We start from the raw sequence: 14,633 nt of genomic DNA on the forward strand, positions 1-14,633 counted from the left end.
TGGTAAGCTAGTAACGACTAGCAGCAGCATCAGAGCTCGGAGAAGCCTAATTACCGTGACTAAATGTTCATGTGGAATTTTACTGGCTTCATGACTTGTGACCACCAGTGTGGCGGTAATACGGTCACTAAAACAGCCCTGTTGATAACAAATCAGATCCCTACAAATCATATCTATTGAAGATCAATCCCCAAAGTCTCTGTCCCTCCACCTCTATTAGGGGAATCAACTGCAATCTGAGTATAAGATCTGATGGTAGACTAGAGCATGCTGGGAGTACTCACACTGGGCCGTACCACACTGAGAATGTCTGATCAAAGCCTCCGTCATAACCCGGCTCCCAGGACACGTTGGCCGAGGTCACCGAGGGCAACACACGAATGCTGCCTGGAGCATGTGGGCTGGTGCCTGAGGGTCAGAGAGAAGAGACCGTCATATTTAATACCAGAGCCATCTACAGTATACCTCTATCTCTACTGTATATTGCTCTGGCCCACACTAAAGAGTGATAGCCCAATCTGTTAGGTCTATATGTACTGTACAGTGAAGGTTAGGATGACCATTCTTCAATAACCACAGTATGAGTCAAGTGTGTTATTCCCATAACAGCTGTTTTGTCAATGTATAAAAAGCTTTCTCACTCAGAATGACTATCATTGTCCAAAAATGTGTCCTATTAAGTCAAATAATGTACATTGTGCTGTCATTACCATTCACAGTCCTCTACAGTATACAACTGCCTACAATGGCTGTGAATAGCCTATCTGATTGGCTAATGCCCTGTACTTTGAGGTGTTGACCAATGGTGAGGTAAAGGTGAGTGAAGGTCTATGGCTTGGCCAGACCATCATCATCCCTAGCCCCAGTTGTGTGGCCAAGACCCAGCACCTTGTACTGGGATTAAATGGAGACCTGCTGCCCTGACCACTACGGTCAGAAACGTCAAAGCTGTCCTCTCCACACTCAGCACCTCTGACATGTCAACTGTCACTCCAGTGAGGGGACACTTGGGAAGGTGCCAGCTAGGGTGTATGACTGTGAGAAGTCCTGAGGCATGCTTATTACTCATATGTACTGTAAACACACAAGCAAGTCACTTGTCTAAGCAGTACTTCAGAATACATACAGTACAGCTGGGACTAGGGTCATCATGAATGTCTAAGCAGTACTTCAGTATACATATAGTTCAGCTGGGACTAGGGTCATCATGAATGTCTAAGCAGTACTTCAGTATACATATAGTCCAGCTGGGACTAGGGTCATCATGAATGTCTAAGCAGTACTTCAGTATACATATAGTCCAGCTGGGACTAGGGTCATCATGAATGTCTAAGCAGTACTTCAGAATACATACAGTACAGCTGGGACTAGGGTCATCATGAATGTCTAAGCAGTACTTCAGTATACATATAGTTCAGCTGGGACTAGGGTCATCATGAATGTCTAAGCAGTACTTCAGTATACATATAGTCCAGCTGGGACTAGGGTCATCAGGAATGTCTAAGCAGTACTTCAGTATACATATAGTCCAGCTGGGACTAGGGTCATCAGGAATGTCTAAGCAGTACTTCAGTATACATATAGTCCAGCTTGGACTAGGGTCATCAGGAATGTCTAAGCAGTACTTCAGTATACATATAGTCCAGCTGGGACTAGGGTCATCAGGAATGTCTAAGCAGTACTTCAGTATACATATAGTCCAGCTGGGACTAGGGTCATCAGGAATGTCTAAGCAGTACGTCAGTATACATATAGTCCAGCTGGGACTAGGGTCATCATGAATGTCTAAGCAGTACTTCAGTATACATATAGTCCAGCTGGGACTAGGGTCATCAGGAATGTCTAAGCAGTACTTCAGTATACATATAGTCCAGCTGTGACTAGGGTCATCAGGAATGTCTAAGCAGTACTTCAGTATACATATAGTCCAGCTGGGACTAGGGTCATCAGGAATGTCTAAGCAGTACTTCAGTATACATATAGTCCAGCTGGGACTAGGGTCATCATGAATGTCTAAGCAGTACTTCAGTATACATATAGTCCAGCTGGGACTAGGGTCATCAGGAATGTCTAAGCAGTACTTCAGTATACATATAGTCCAGCTGGGACTAGGGTCATCAGGAATGTCTAAGCAGTACTTCAGTATACATATAGTCCAGCTGGGACTAGGGTCATCAGGAATGTCTAAGCAGTACTTCAGTATACATATAGTCCAGCTGGGACTAGGGTCATCATGAATGTCTAAGCAGTACTTCAGTATACATATAGTCCAGCTGGGACTAGGGTCATCAGGAATGTCTAAGCAGTACTTCAGTATACATATAGTCCAGCTGGGACTAGGGTCATCAGGAATGTCTAAGCAGTACTTCAGTATACATATAGTCCAGCTGGGACTAGGGTCATCATGAATGTCTAAGCAGTACTTCAGTATACATATAGTCCAGCTGGGACTAGGGTCATCAGGAATGTCTAAGCAGTACTTCAGTATACATATAGTCCAGCTGGGACTAGGGTCATCATGAATGTCTAAGCAGTACTTCAGTATACATATAGTCCAGCTGGGACTAGGGTCATCAGGAATGTCTAAGCAGTACTTCAGTATACATATAGTCCAGCTGGGACTAGGGTCATCAGGAATGTCTAAGCAGTACTTCAGTATACATATAGTCCAGCTGGGACTAGGGTCATCAGGAATGTCTAAGCAGTACTTCAGTATACATATAGTCCAGCTGGGACTAGGGTCATCAGGAATGTCTAAGCAGTACTTCAGTATACATATAGTCCAGCTGGGACTAGGGTCATCATGAATGTCTAAGCAGTACTTCAGTATACATATAGTCCAGCTGGGACTAGGGTCATCAGGAATGTCTAAGCAGTACTTCAGTATACATATAGTCCAGCTGGGACTAGGGTCATCAGGAATGTCTAAGCAGTACTTCAGTATACATATAGTCCAGCTGGGACTAGGGTCATCATGAATGTCTAAGCAGTACTTCAGTATACATATAGTCCAGCTGGGACTAGGGTCATCATGAATGTCTAAGCAGTACTTCAGTATACATATAGTCCAGCTGGGACTAGGGTCATCAGGAATGTCTAAGCAGTACTTCAGTATACATATAGTCTAGCTGGGACTAGGGTCATCAGGAATGTCTAAGCAGTACTTCAGTATACATATAGTCCAGCTGGGACTAGGGTCATCAGGAATGTCTAAGCAGTACTTCAGTATACATATAGTCCAGCTGGGACTAGGGTCATCATGAATGTCTAAGCAGTACTTCAGTATACATATAGTCCAGCTGGGACTAGGGTCATCATGAATGTCTAAGCAGTACTTCAGTATACATATAGTCCAGCTGGGACTAGGGTCATCATGAATGTCTAAGCAGTACTTCAGTATACATATAGTCCAGCTGGGACTAGGGTCATCATGAATGTCTAAGCAGTACTTCAGTATACATATAGTCCAGCTGGGACTAGGGTCATCATGAATGTCTAAGCAGTACTTCAGTATACATATAGTCCAGCTGGGACTAGGGTCATCAGGAATGTCTAAGCAGTACTTCAGTATACATATAGTCCAGCTGGGACTAGGGTCATCAGGAATGTCTAAGCAGTACTTCAGTATACATATAGTCCAGCTGGGACTAGGGTCATCAGGAATGGGAACAGAAAGCTGCAAGGTTGCTGTCAAACTACTTAAATTCAGATTAACTGAAATTCTGAACCCTGAAGCTGAGAAAATACAGCGGGACTGTATCGATGACTAGGATCATCAGACATGCATGGGGAAAGAGGGTTATGAGGTCACAGGGGACGGTACCAATGACGAGGAGGCGCGTGCTGGCAGTGATGCTGGTGACCACATTGGTGGCCACACACTCCCATTCCCCATGATCCTCCTTGCTGAGGGACAGGAACTGTAAGCTGCCGCTGGAAAGGATGTTGTGCTTACTCTTGCTGGGCTTCCCCACCTTGAACACATGCACACACATGCACACACACACAAGCACACACACAGTTCCCTGGTTGTTATATCAAAAAAGCAGTTTGTGTTTTCCATGTTTCTCTTCCCAGACTAGTCCCAGCTATAGCGTGGTGTCATACCTTCCTCCAGGTGATGGTTGGTATCTCAGGGTCTCCCGAGGCAGCACAGGGGATGACCAGCTCTCTACCAGCCTCTTGGCGGTACTCCCCACCAGGCCTCACGTTAAAGTAGGGGGGATCCTGTGGGCCGGGCCAACACACACACAATGTCACAGACCAAGTCTCACAACAAGTCTCACCAAAAGGGGGGAGAGAAGACTACACATATCACATTTGGTCAGAGGTTTCTTCCAGTACCAGTACCTTTAGCACCAGAGTGGCCGGGTCAGACTGGCCCTTAGTACCCAGGGCGTTGAAAGGCATACAGGTGTAGGTGCCGAGGGAGTCTTCTGTGGCCTCCGCCACCCGGATACTCCCATCCGGTGCCTGGCTCCATCCAGGGTACTGGGACAGGAGAGAGGAGGTACACTCAACATCACAGGGATGCAATATTCTCTAAAACATGTCAGGGCCTGTATTCAAAGAGCTTTAAAGGAGTGCTGATCTAGGATTCGTGTCCATGTAAATCGCATTCATTATGGTCTAAAAGGGAAAGATCTGCAATTCTACTCTGGGATACTTTGTGAACAGCTGTTTTGGTGAATGAGGTGTAATCAGCATCAGTCCAGACAGACAGAGGCCCCCACAGATGGCAGACTGAGACTGACCTTCTCCACTCTGAGAGGGTAGCCATCTTTCTCCCACTTCACTGATATCACCGGCGGGTTGGCGTCCGCTGGGCAGCGGATGATCCCTGGCAGTTTCCGTGGGACGTATATGATGGAGGGCATGTTGAGCACGCGAGCAGGGTCTGAGGGTCAGAGGTTAGAGGTCAGAGAGGACAGAGCACGAGGTTTTGTATAGATGGATGGGAGATGTTTTCAGTGAAATTAGACTGGAGCATAAAGTCTGAAACTGTTAAATCACAATTACAACTGCCAGGTACTTCTCCTGTAATAAGTTGGTCGGTATGGAAACCATGTAAGAAATAGTATTTTATAAGTGACTTTATGGTGGCCCAAGCTAGCTGCTAACTAATTGTCTTTAGCTATCAACTTGGATAGTACATAACAGGAAAAAGGACTCCTGAATTTGGTTTATCTTTTCAGCGAGGGGCTCTGGTCACCCTCTGAAGCCAATCACAAAGACAGTCATGGTCGGCTGCTAGTGTATCTAGATCTCTCTCTCTCTCTCTCTCTCTCTCTCTCTAAGAATACAGAAATCAATGACCAGCGACTGCAGAGGGAATTAGCATAGTAGCAAACACACTTAGACATCCGGCCTGGTGGCATTTCCCCCCCACATAGCAGATGAACTAAAAGGTCACCATTTCAATTCAGTCCAGCACATTGAGGAGACCAATACTCTTTCTCTAAGGGGAGAAGGATAGACTGAGCAGCATGCTATTGGGTGAGACTAGCAGACTGTCTCTTTCAGTGTCTAGCAATATGGAAGATAAACAACTCTACAGAGACTGGAATCATAGACGGGGAAAAAATGCTAAGAATATGGTGATGAGAGAGAACCTGCCAAGATGATGAGCAGTAGGAATATCTAATCATTCCCTCGTCCCGACCTTTGACTCTGAAATTCAGCCAAGGGTGGAAAAGTTTCAGCAGGGCGATATGTATGGTACTGCATCACCAATGACAATACATCAGCAGTGTTCTGGCTGCCATTATGCAGGTTGTGATACTGTTATTTCTCCTCCTGTTCCAGTACTGCCAGCCAGCCTGCCTGTCTGCCCCTCCCCCTTACCCTCCCTCCATCGCCATGGTAACACTCACACTGAACAGAGAGGTGTGCCGATGCTGACGGTGGAGTTCCGAGGCTGTTGCTTGGGCTGCAGGTGTATTTCCCAGCATCCTCTGGTTTCACCCGGAAGATGTGGAGGGTTCCGTCGATGAGGATGCGTACTCGGTTTTTCAGGTCACTGCCAAGAGGAAGCAGACGTTATCGAATATGCCATAGCATAGAGACACACTCGCACACTTGGGGCTGCATTAATGTAATTGCACAAGCTTGCCATGAGAGGGCAGCATTTGGTCAAATCCAACCAGGCTGAATAGCTTCCAAAAGATGAAGCAGTTGAATGTCAAATAAATCCCCTTATTTCCACAATCACCTGATGCTGCAGCCTTAGTGTTTTCTCTCGCACTGCCACTTTAAATGAAGTACCCTCATGAAGAGTACACTGGCAGATATTCTATTCCCGCTGTGTTTCAAACAAAGAACAAACAAACCTCACACCATGTTCATTTGAGTAATATTTGAGAGGACATTATGCAAAATAAATAGCAGAGGGAATATTTTAATCTAAACTATGAATATTTTTGAGTAAATAAATCGTATGATTAGACCAAAAATACCCTTTCGTGATAGACTGTTGCCTCCAAGGATAGACCAAACATTGTAAGCAGCCTAACTAGGACAGTAGTGTCTTATCCTAGGGTTGATTATGCACAGACTTTTTCTAGGCCTTTAGAAACCTATTTGAGATGGGCCTCTTTCTAAGGGACTCTCTGATAGGTTGATTCTCCCAGACAGACACTTGGTCTCCCAGTCACTTGTTCTTTCTAAAACGTCTCCATCACTAAACTAAAGCGGTGCTTGGGGCGAGTCTGGCAGCTCCTGACTACGCTTCAGATCATTACTACAGTATAAGAGGCATGTGGAATTGTCATCAGAGCGTGCTAACCCGGCTGGCGTGCTCCAGACAGCCCCTACTAGGCCCTCTCTTACTGCTGCCGGACCACAGCAGAACAGGGCACCAGCACAGACACACACATTCAAAGTCACTGAATCAAGACAGGGTCTGGAAGTCTCACATAATAATTATGCCAAGACACAGTACAAAATAATTTAAGGTCACAGGAGAGGACACAAGATTCAAAAGCCTTTAGATGACAGGGTGAAAAAGACTCAAATACCAAAGGGAAGGCACACAGACAATCAGACACACGATCTCGATTATAACTTTACTTCTTAGTGAAGTAGACGTTATCTTCCTCCCAAAACCAGGTGTAGGTCAGGTTGCCTGGATACGCCTCTGCTTGACAGGTGAAGCGTGCATTCTGGGATATGTTGACAGTGATGTTCTCTGGCGGTGACTTAATATACGGTGGCCCTAGAGGAAACAAACAAAGGCTTTTAGTGCACAAAAAAACATACACTGAAAAATTATATAAACTCAACATGCAACAATTTCAAAGATTTTACTGATTTTAAGTTCAAATAAGGAAATCAGTCAATTAAAATAAATTCATTAGGCCCTAATCTATGGATTTCACGTGACTGGGAATACCGATATGCATGTTTGTCACAGGAACTTAATAAAAAGTTAGAGGCGTGGATCAGAAAACCAGTCAGTATTTGGTGTGGCCACTTTTTGCCTCATGCAGCGCGACACATCTCTTTCACATAGAGTTGATCAGACTGTTGATTATGGCCTGTGGAATGTTGTCCCATCCCTTTTCAATGGCTGTGCGAAGTTGCTGGATATTGACGGAAACTGGAACACGCTGTCATACATGTCGATCCAGAGCATCCCAAACATGCTCAATGGGTGACATGTCTGGTGGGTATGCAGGCCATGGAAGAACTGGGGCACTTTCAGCTTACATGGAATTGTGTAGAGCCTTGCGACATGGGGCCATGCCTTATCATGCTGTAAAATGAGGTGATAGAGGTGGATGTATGGCACAATGGGCCTCGGGTTCTCGGTGCATTGAAATTGCCATCAATAAAATGCAATTGTGTTTGTTGTCCATAGCTTATGCCTGCCCATCCCATAACCTCACCGCCACCATGGGGCACAACGTTGACATCAGAAAACCGCTTGCCCACGACGCCATACACGCTGTCTACCATCAGCCCGGTACAGTTGAAACCGGGATTCATCTGTGAAGAGCACACTTCTCCAGCGTGCCAATGGCCATCGAAGGTGAGCATTTGCTCTCTGAAGTCAGTTATGACGCCAAACTGCAGTCAGGTCAAGACCCTGGTAAGGACAACAAGCTTCCCTGAGATGGTTTCTGACAGTTTGTGCATAAATTCTTCAGTTGTGCAAACTTCCAGTTTCATCAGCTGTCCGGGTGATTGGTCTCGTACGATCCCACAGGTGAAGAAGCCAGATGTGGAGGTCCTGGGCTGTTGTGGTTACACGTGGTCTGCAGTTGTGAGGCCAGTTGGACGTACTGCCAAATTCTCTACAATTATGTTGGAGACGGCTTATGGTAGAGAAATTAACATTAAATTATCTGGCAACAGCCATGGTGGACATTCCTGCAGTCAGCATGCCAATTGCACACTCCCTCAAAACTGACCTATGTGGCATTGTGTTGTTTGACAAAACTGCACATTTTATAGTGGCCCCCAAAAAAGGTGCACCTGTGTAATGATCATGCTGTTTAATCAGCTTCTTGATATGCCACACCTGTCAGGTGGATGGATTAAATTGGCAAAGTAGAAATGCTCACTAACATGGATGTAAACAAATTTGTGCACAAAATTTGAGAGAAATTAGATTTTTGTGTGTATGGAACATTTCTGGGAACTTTTATTTTGGCTCATGAAACATGGGACCAACACTTACATGTTGCGTTTATATTTTTATTCAGTGTAGACATGGATACTGAAATATTATCTCATGACCCATTCAGCATCTGTTTATTGTTAAATAGGTACAGTAGACCTGTCATGCCCTGACCATAGAGAGCCTTTTTAATTATCTATTTTGGTTAAGTCGGGGTGTGACTAGGGTGGGTAATCTAGGTTGTTTTATTTCTATGTTGGCCTGGTATGGTTCCCAATCAGAGGCAGCTGTTTATTGTTGTCTCTGATTGGGGATCATATTTAGGCAGCCATTTCCCATTGTGTTTTGTGGGATCTTGTTTTGAGTTAGTGCACCGCTTATGTTATGGTTCATTGTTTGTTAGTTTTACAAAAAATAAAGATGTGGAACTCTGAGCAAGCTGCGCCTTGGTCCGTATCTCCACACAGCCGTGACAAGACCCCTGGCACAAGCTTCTCTCTGGTAGCCTATGAGATACAGTAAGCATACATATTGTAACTTGAACCACACACTTGGTTGCCAGACTTGCAGATGCCTCCACAACATGAGCCCTCGGTGCCCTGAGGTTGCTGCTCTGCTCTCTGTACTATATTACAGACAGTGAAACGTAAGCTGTCTTTTTAAGTGGGCCCAGCTACAAGCCTCCTGGTTACTTCCTTAATACACATGGAATAGCTTTATACATCAGGAGGGACTACTGAAAGAGTGGTTAAGTCACAGAACAAATAAAAACAGATCACTTTAGTGAGAATCACGACTCCTCCGATAGCTGCTTGTAATTGCTCAGAGAGCCTTAGACAACTTCACTGGCACATTTCCACAGAGCCTGCTTATGGATGGATACTCCTTAGTGAAAAACAAAAACAGGCTGCAATATTGCTTGTGTACAAAACTCATATGTATCATTATATCTCAGATTTATTCCAATTCACTCTGGATTTGTAAAAGCCTTATTCAAACCATCTAAGACATTTATGAGGTTTATGAGGATGCTTCAGTCAGACCAATGAATTGAAACTGTTCCCCTCACCTGTCAGCTGTTCTAGACAACCCTCCCCTTCCTGTATTGTCAGGCATGTGCATGCTGTGTGGGAGTGTGTTTAGAGGGGTCAGTAGAGTAAACCTTCCTCAAAATCCAAGATGTTACCAATGACTTCTTGCCCATCCTCCTTTTAGACATTGGCTGAAATTGACACATCTTTACCCCACCATTAAACCTAACAAGCCTACCATAAAACCAACCTGCTCCATCGTCTAATGTACAGCCTGTTAACTCATCCAGTGCTTGTTTTGATAGAGAGAGAGAATGTGTGTGCGTGTGCACGTGTGTGCGCGTGTTTGATGTAGACATAGAGGCAAAGGCAGGAAGTGGAGGAAGCCTGTATCAGATCCATCTATCTGAGCAGAGCAGAGCCCAGTTCTGTGTCTGTCTAGCCGAGAGAGAGCCTGGTTAATGGACCGAAGACAGACAGTGATGTATGCCTCAGACAGACAGTGGTATGCACACACACCAGCAGCAGCAGTAGCCACAGACTAGGTCAGGAGAGGATTTAAGATTATTGACTGATACCGACTAAACCATATTACCACACTGATAAAACCAAACACTAACCCTGCATACTGTGACAAAGGCAGGAAACAGAGACTGTTTAAGTAGAGAGCAGCAGGACTTAATTTCTCCATCTTAAACACAATCTAGACACAGTACTGCATAGCTGTAGGCATGTAATAGATGTTTAAAAGCAGGTGTAAGGTAAAAATAGCGTAAAGATGAACTGATAAGGGAATTTTCAGGAAGTCAGGACAAACTGTTCTTTCAGTATTCAGCCAGCAATTGTCCTAGGAATCTTCTCCTCAAAACTCATACTCAATAATCAGTGTGCACCTCAGTAGAGAAAAGTCATGATTTCTCCCTCACACCACCATAACAACCTTTCAAGTTACACCCATCTGTGACATTACAGTGTGACCGTTGCCCTCTTACCTTGGACCAGCAGACGGGTGGTGTGGAGCACCTCTCCCTGGTCGCTGAAGGCTCGACACGTATACGCCCCTCTGTCGTCCCGAGTGATCCCCAGCACCGTCAGACTTCCATCATGCACCTGGGGTGGACATGTTTGTGCGAGACAGAGCAAACATACAGACATGGTATTTAGAAGCATAACCTAGTGAAATGGCACACCAAAATCAAGGCAGGGTTGAGGTTCTGTCTGTGGTAGGAATGTATGTTTTATAGAGAGCATACAACCAATACTCTAAAGTCTAAACTCTGACCTTTTACGAGGCTGTGGTATGGGAGCCTGAGAGGGGTGAGAGAGAGGGATGATAAAGGGGTGAGAGAGGGATGAGAGAGGGAAGAGAGGGGTTAGCAAGAGGGATAAGAAAGGGGTTGAGGAAAGGAATGAGAGAGGGGTGAGAGAGAGAAAGAGAGAGGGGCGAGAGAGAGAGGGGTGAGAGAGAGTGAGGGATGAGTGATGGATAAGAGAGGGGTGAGAGAGATTGATGAAAGAAAGGTGTGAGAGAGAGGGGTAAGGGAGAGAGGGTGAGAGAGTGAAGGATGAGAGAGTAAAGGATGAGAGAGATGGATGAAAAAGAGGGGTGAAAGAAAGGGGTGAGAGAGAGTGAGGTGAGAGAGAGGGGTGAAAGAAAGGGGTGAAAGAAAGGAGTGAGAGAGAGAGGGGTGAAAGAAAGGGGTGAAAGAAAGGGGTGAGAAAGAGGGGTAAGGGAGAGAGGGGTGAGAGAGTGAAGGATGAGAGAGTGAAGGATGAGAGAGATGGATGAAAAAGAGGGGTGAAAGAGAGGGGTGAAAGAGAGGGGTGAAAGAAAGGGGTGAGAGAGAGTGAGGTGAGAGAGAGGGGTGAAAGAAAGGGGTGAAAGAAAGGGGTGAGAGAGAGTGGGGTGAGAGAGGGGTGAGAATGGATAAGAGAGAGGTGAGAGAGATGGATGAAAGAGAAGAGTTAAAGAGATGGATGAAAGAGAAGGGTTAAAGAGATGGATGAAAGAGATGGGTGAAAGAAGGATGAGAGAAGGGTGACTGGCTAAGAGAAGGATGACAAAGGGATGAGAGAGGGGTGAGAGAGGGACAAGACAGAGCGCCAGCTCGCTGAGTGACATAAACTATGACACAGGAATGAGGATAGCTGTCACTTCCTGTACATCACACATCATTTCCAAATGTTAGGTGCAGCCTTCAGCAAGCTCAGGGATTTACTCCATCTGAAATATGGAGGGGGGCTGAGAGAGGGATGAGAGAGGGGGTTGTCCATGGTTCACAGGGTTCCTTAAAGAGAACTGGAACACTAACGCAAAACATGACAAATGAGAGAGGGGGTGCAGCCGAGGCTTGACACGCCTGGACTGTTCTTCCTCCCCTCAGGGACCCGCCCTCTGCAGGATTCTGCAGCCTGACTGACAGATGCTCCTGGCCAATCACAGACATGCAAGACAGTCCAATTAAGGGCTTCTCGATCTGCAATCTGGGTGCAGTGAAAAGTGCACAGACAGACAGCAGTCTCATATACTCAGGCAGATGGTGGTGTGTGCTGAAGATTTCCTCCAGCACACACAACCACACCTATAGACTGCCTTCCTTGCTTGAACATGACTTATGAAACAGACTGTATAGACTTGTCTACAGCCAGTCTGAGTACCAAGATAGAGGAACATGCATATTTTTATTTTCTTCATATATTTTCACAAGTGTGTAGCATTCACAACTGTAAATTGTTGTCATTCGACTTGCCTAAACTGACCAATTCAAATCGTATTTGTCACATGAGCCGAATACAACCTTACCTCGAAATGCTTATTTTACCAACAATGCAGTTTTTAGAAAAATAAGACTTAAGAACATATTTACTAAATAAACTATAGAGAAAAAAAGAACAAGTTACACAATAACATAATAATAACGAGGCTGTGCAGGGGTACAGGTTAGTCTAGGTAATTGAGGTAATATGTACATGTAGGTAAAGTGACTACGCATAGATAATAAACAGTGAGTAGCAGCAGCATAATTATCATTTTTTTAAATGGGGGGGGGGATCAATGCAAATAGTCTGGTTGCCATTTGATGAATTGTTCAGCAGTCTTCTGACTTGTGGGTAGACGCTGTCAAGGAGCCCTTTTCACTGGTACAGCTGTAGAACTTTTGTAGGATCTGAGTACCCATGCCAAATGGGTCCTTTTCAGTCTCCTGAGGGGGAATCGGTGTTGTAGTGCCCTCTTCACGACAGTCTTGGTGTGTTTGGACCATGATATGTCCTTAGTAATGTGAACGCAGAGGAACTTGAAGCTCTTGACCTGCTCCACTACAGCCCGATGTGAATGAGGGTGTGTTCGGCCCTACTTTTCCTGTAGTCCACGATCAGCTCCTTTGTCTAGATCACGTTGAGGGAGAGGTTGTTGTTCTGGCACCACACATTGTTTTGGAGTCTGTGAAAGCTTGTCTGTGAAAGGATATAGCCTAGCCATACTGTTCAGTTGTTCTGATTATTTCCATACTGTTCAGTTGTTCTGAATATTTCCATACTGTTCAGTTGTTCTGATTATTTCCATACTGTTCAGTTGTTCTAATTATTTCCATACTGTTCAGTTGTTCTGAATATTTCCATACTGTTCAGTTGTTCTGATTATTTCCATACTGTTCAGTTGTTCTAATTATTTCCATACTGTTCAGTTGTTCTGAATATTTCCATACTGTTCAGTTGTTCTGAATATTTCCATACTGTTCAGTTGTTCTGATTATTTCCATACTGTTCAGTTGTTCTAATTATTTCCATACTGTTCAGTTGTTCTGAATATTTCCATACTGTTCAGTTGTTCTGATTATTTCCATACTGTTCAGTTGTTCTAATTATTTCCATACTGTTCAGTTGTTCTGAATATTTCCATACTGTTCAGTTGTTCTGAATATTTCCATACTGTTCAGTTGTTCTGAATATTTCCATACTGTTCAGTTGTTCTGAATATTTCCATACTGTTCAGTTGTTCTGAATATTTCCATACTGTTCAGTTGTTCTGATTATTTCCATACTGTTCCGTTGTTCTGAATATTTCCATACAATTCAGTGCTTACTGTACTTTGTTCCATAGCAACAAAAACCCCCATCAGGAGCAGTGACATCCTCAGAAACGGTGGGGTGGGGCTGGTGTTAAGCATGCAAGACATGTATAATATCTAAGATTTCAACGTCACATCTGAATGACTCCAAGACCTTAAAGGGCTAAATGATGTGGAATCCATATACCTTCAAGGCTCATTTCCCTAAATATCAAAGAATGTCATGGCAGCCCAGAAAATGGACAAATCTGCATGTTTTATTTCTACTGACCTAAAATAGAGTCACTTTCACAGGCCATTTCACTGCTGATTCAAGGTTTAAAGGGCATGTATTTCTATCCCGAGGTACAGTAAATTTGTTGCCCAGTTTGTCTTACCTTGTATTTTCCACTGGTTGCAAGCTCCTCCCCCTCCCTCAGCCAGCTGATCATGGGTTTGGGGTTTCCCTGGGCGGAGCAAGTCAGCAGTGTGCTGCCCCCCTCCTTGGCCTCCACATACTGTGGGGGCGTGGTCGTAAAAGTAGGAGGGGCTTTGGGAAAGAAAAAACAGCATTAGCATATTTTCTATCCACTGAGAATATCTTAATTTCTTGAAGGTATTAAAAAGTTGGGAATTTCAGGGATGTGGCATAGTCTTTAAATTAACAGCCTATCAAATGTCTTCATGCCCATGTATCTCTAACCAGCATTACACAGGGATGAGGAATGTCTGTTAAAATTTCAAAACACAATTTTTAAAATTTTTAATGTATTTATTTAACCTTTATTTAACTAGGCAAGTCAGTTAAGAACAAATTCTTATTTACAATGATGGGCTAGGAACAGTGGCTTAACCGCCTTGTTCAGGGGCAGAACAACAGATTTTTACCTTGTCAGCTCGGAGGTTCAATCTAGCAACCTTTCGGTTACTGGC

The 14,633-nt window shown here is 44.4% G+C and overlaps 1 protein-coding gene across 5 annotated transcripts in view; it reads right to left on the bottom strand.

The window, feature by feature from the left end:
- The window catches only part of LOC110503964 (protein turtle homolog B), a 75,175-nt gene that overhangs the window by 16,146 nt on the left and 44,396 nt on the right, over positions 1-14,633 (bottom strand). For all 5 annotated transcript variants that reach the window (XR_005039327.1, XM_021582652.2, XM_021582650.2 and 2 more), the window contains exons 4-12: positions 14,099-14,250; positions 10,644-10,761; positions 7,069-7,213; positions 5,874-6,019; positions 4,755-4,897; positions 4,351-4,491; positions 4,108-4,227; positions 3,824-3,974; positions 285-408 (exon numbers count right to left, since the gene is read on the bottom strand). Coding sequence is in view for 4 of the 5 variants with exons in the window: in XM_021582652.2 (XP_021438327.2) it covers positions 285-408; positions 3,824-3,974; positions 4,108-4,227; positions 4,351-4,491; positions 4,755-4,897; positions 5,874-6,019; positions 7,069-7,213; positions 10,644-10,761; positions 14,099-14,250 (1,240 nt within the window). In the remaining variant the exon portion in view is untranslated. The remainder of the gene's footprint in view (positions 1-284; positions 409-3,823; positions 3,975-4,107; positions 4,228-4,350; positions 4,492-4,754; positions 4,898-5,873; positions 6,020-7,068; positions 7,214-10,643; positions 10,762-14,098; positions 14,251-14,633) is intronic.

This window comes from Oncorhynchus mykiss, chromosome 24 (genome assembly GCF_013265735.2).
Source record: "Oncorhynchus mykiss isolate Arlee chromosome 24, USDA_OmykA_1.1, whole genome shotgun sequence".
In the NCBI taxonomy this organism is placed as follows: domain Eukaryota; kingdom Metazoa; phylum Chordata; class Actinopteri; order Salmoniformes; family Salmonidae; genus Oncorhynchus; species Oncorhynchus mykiss.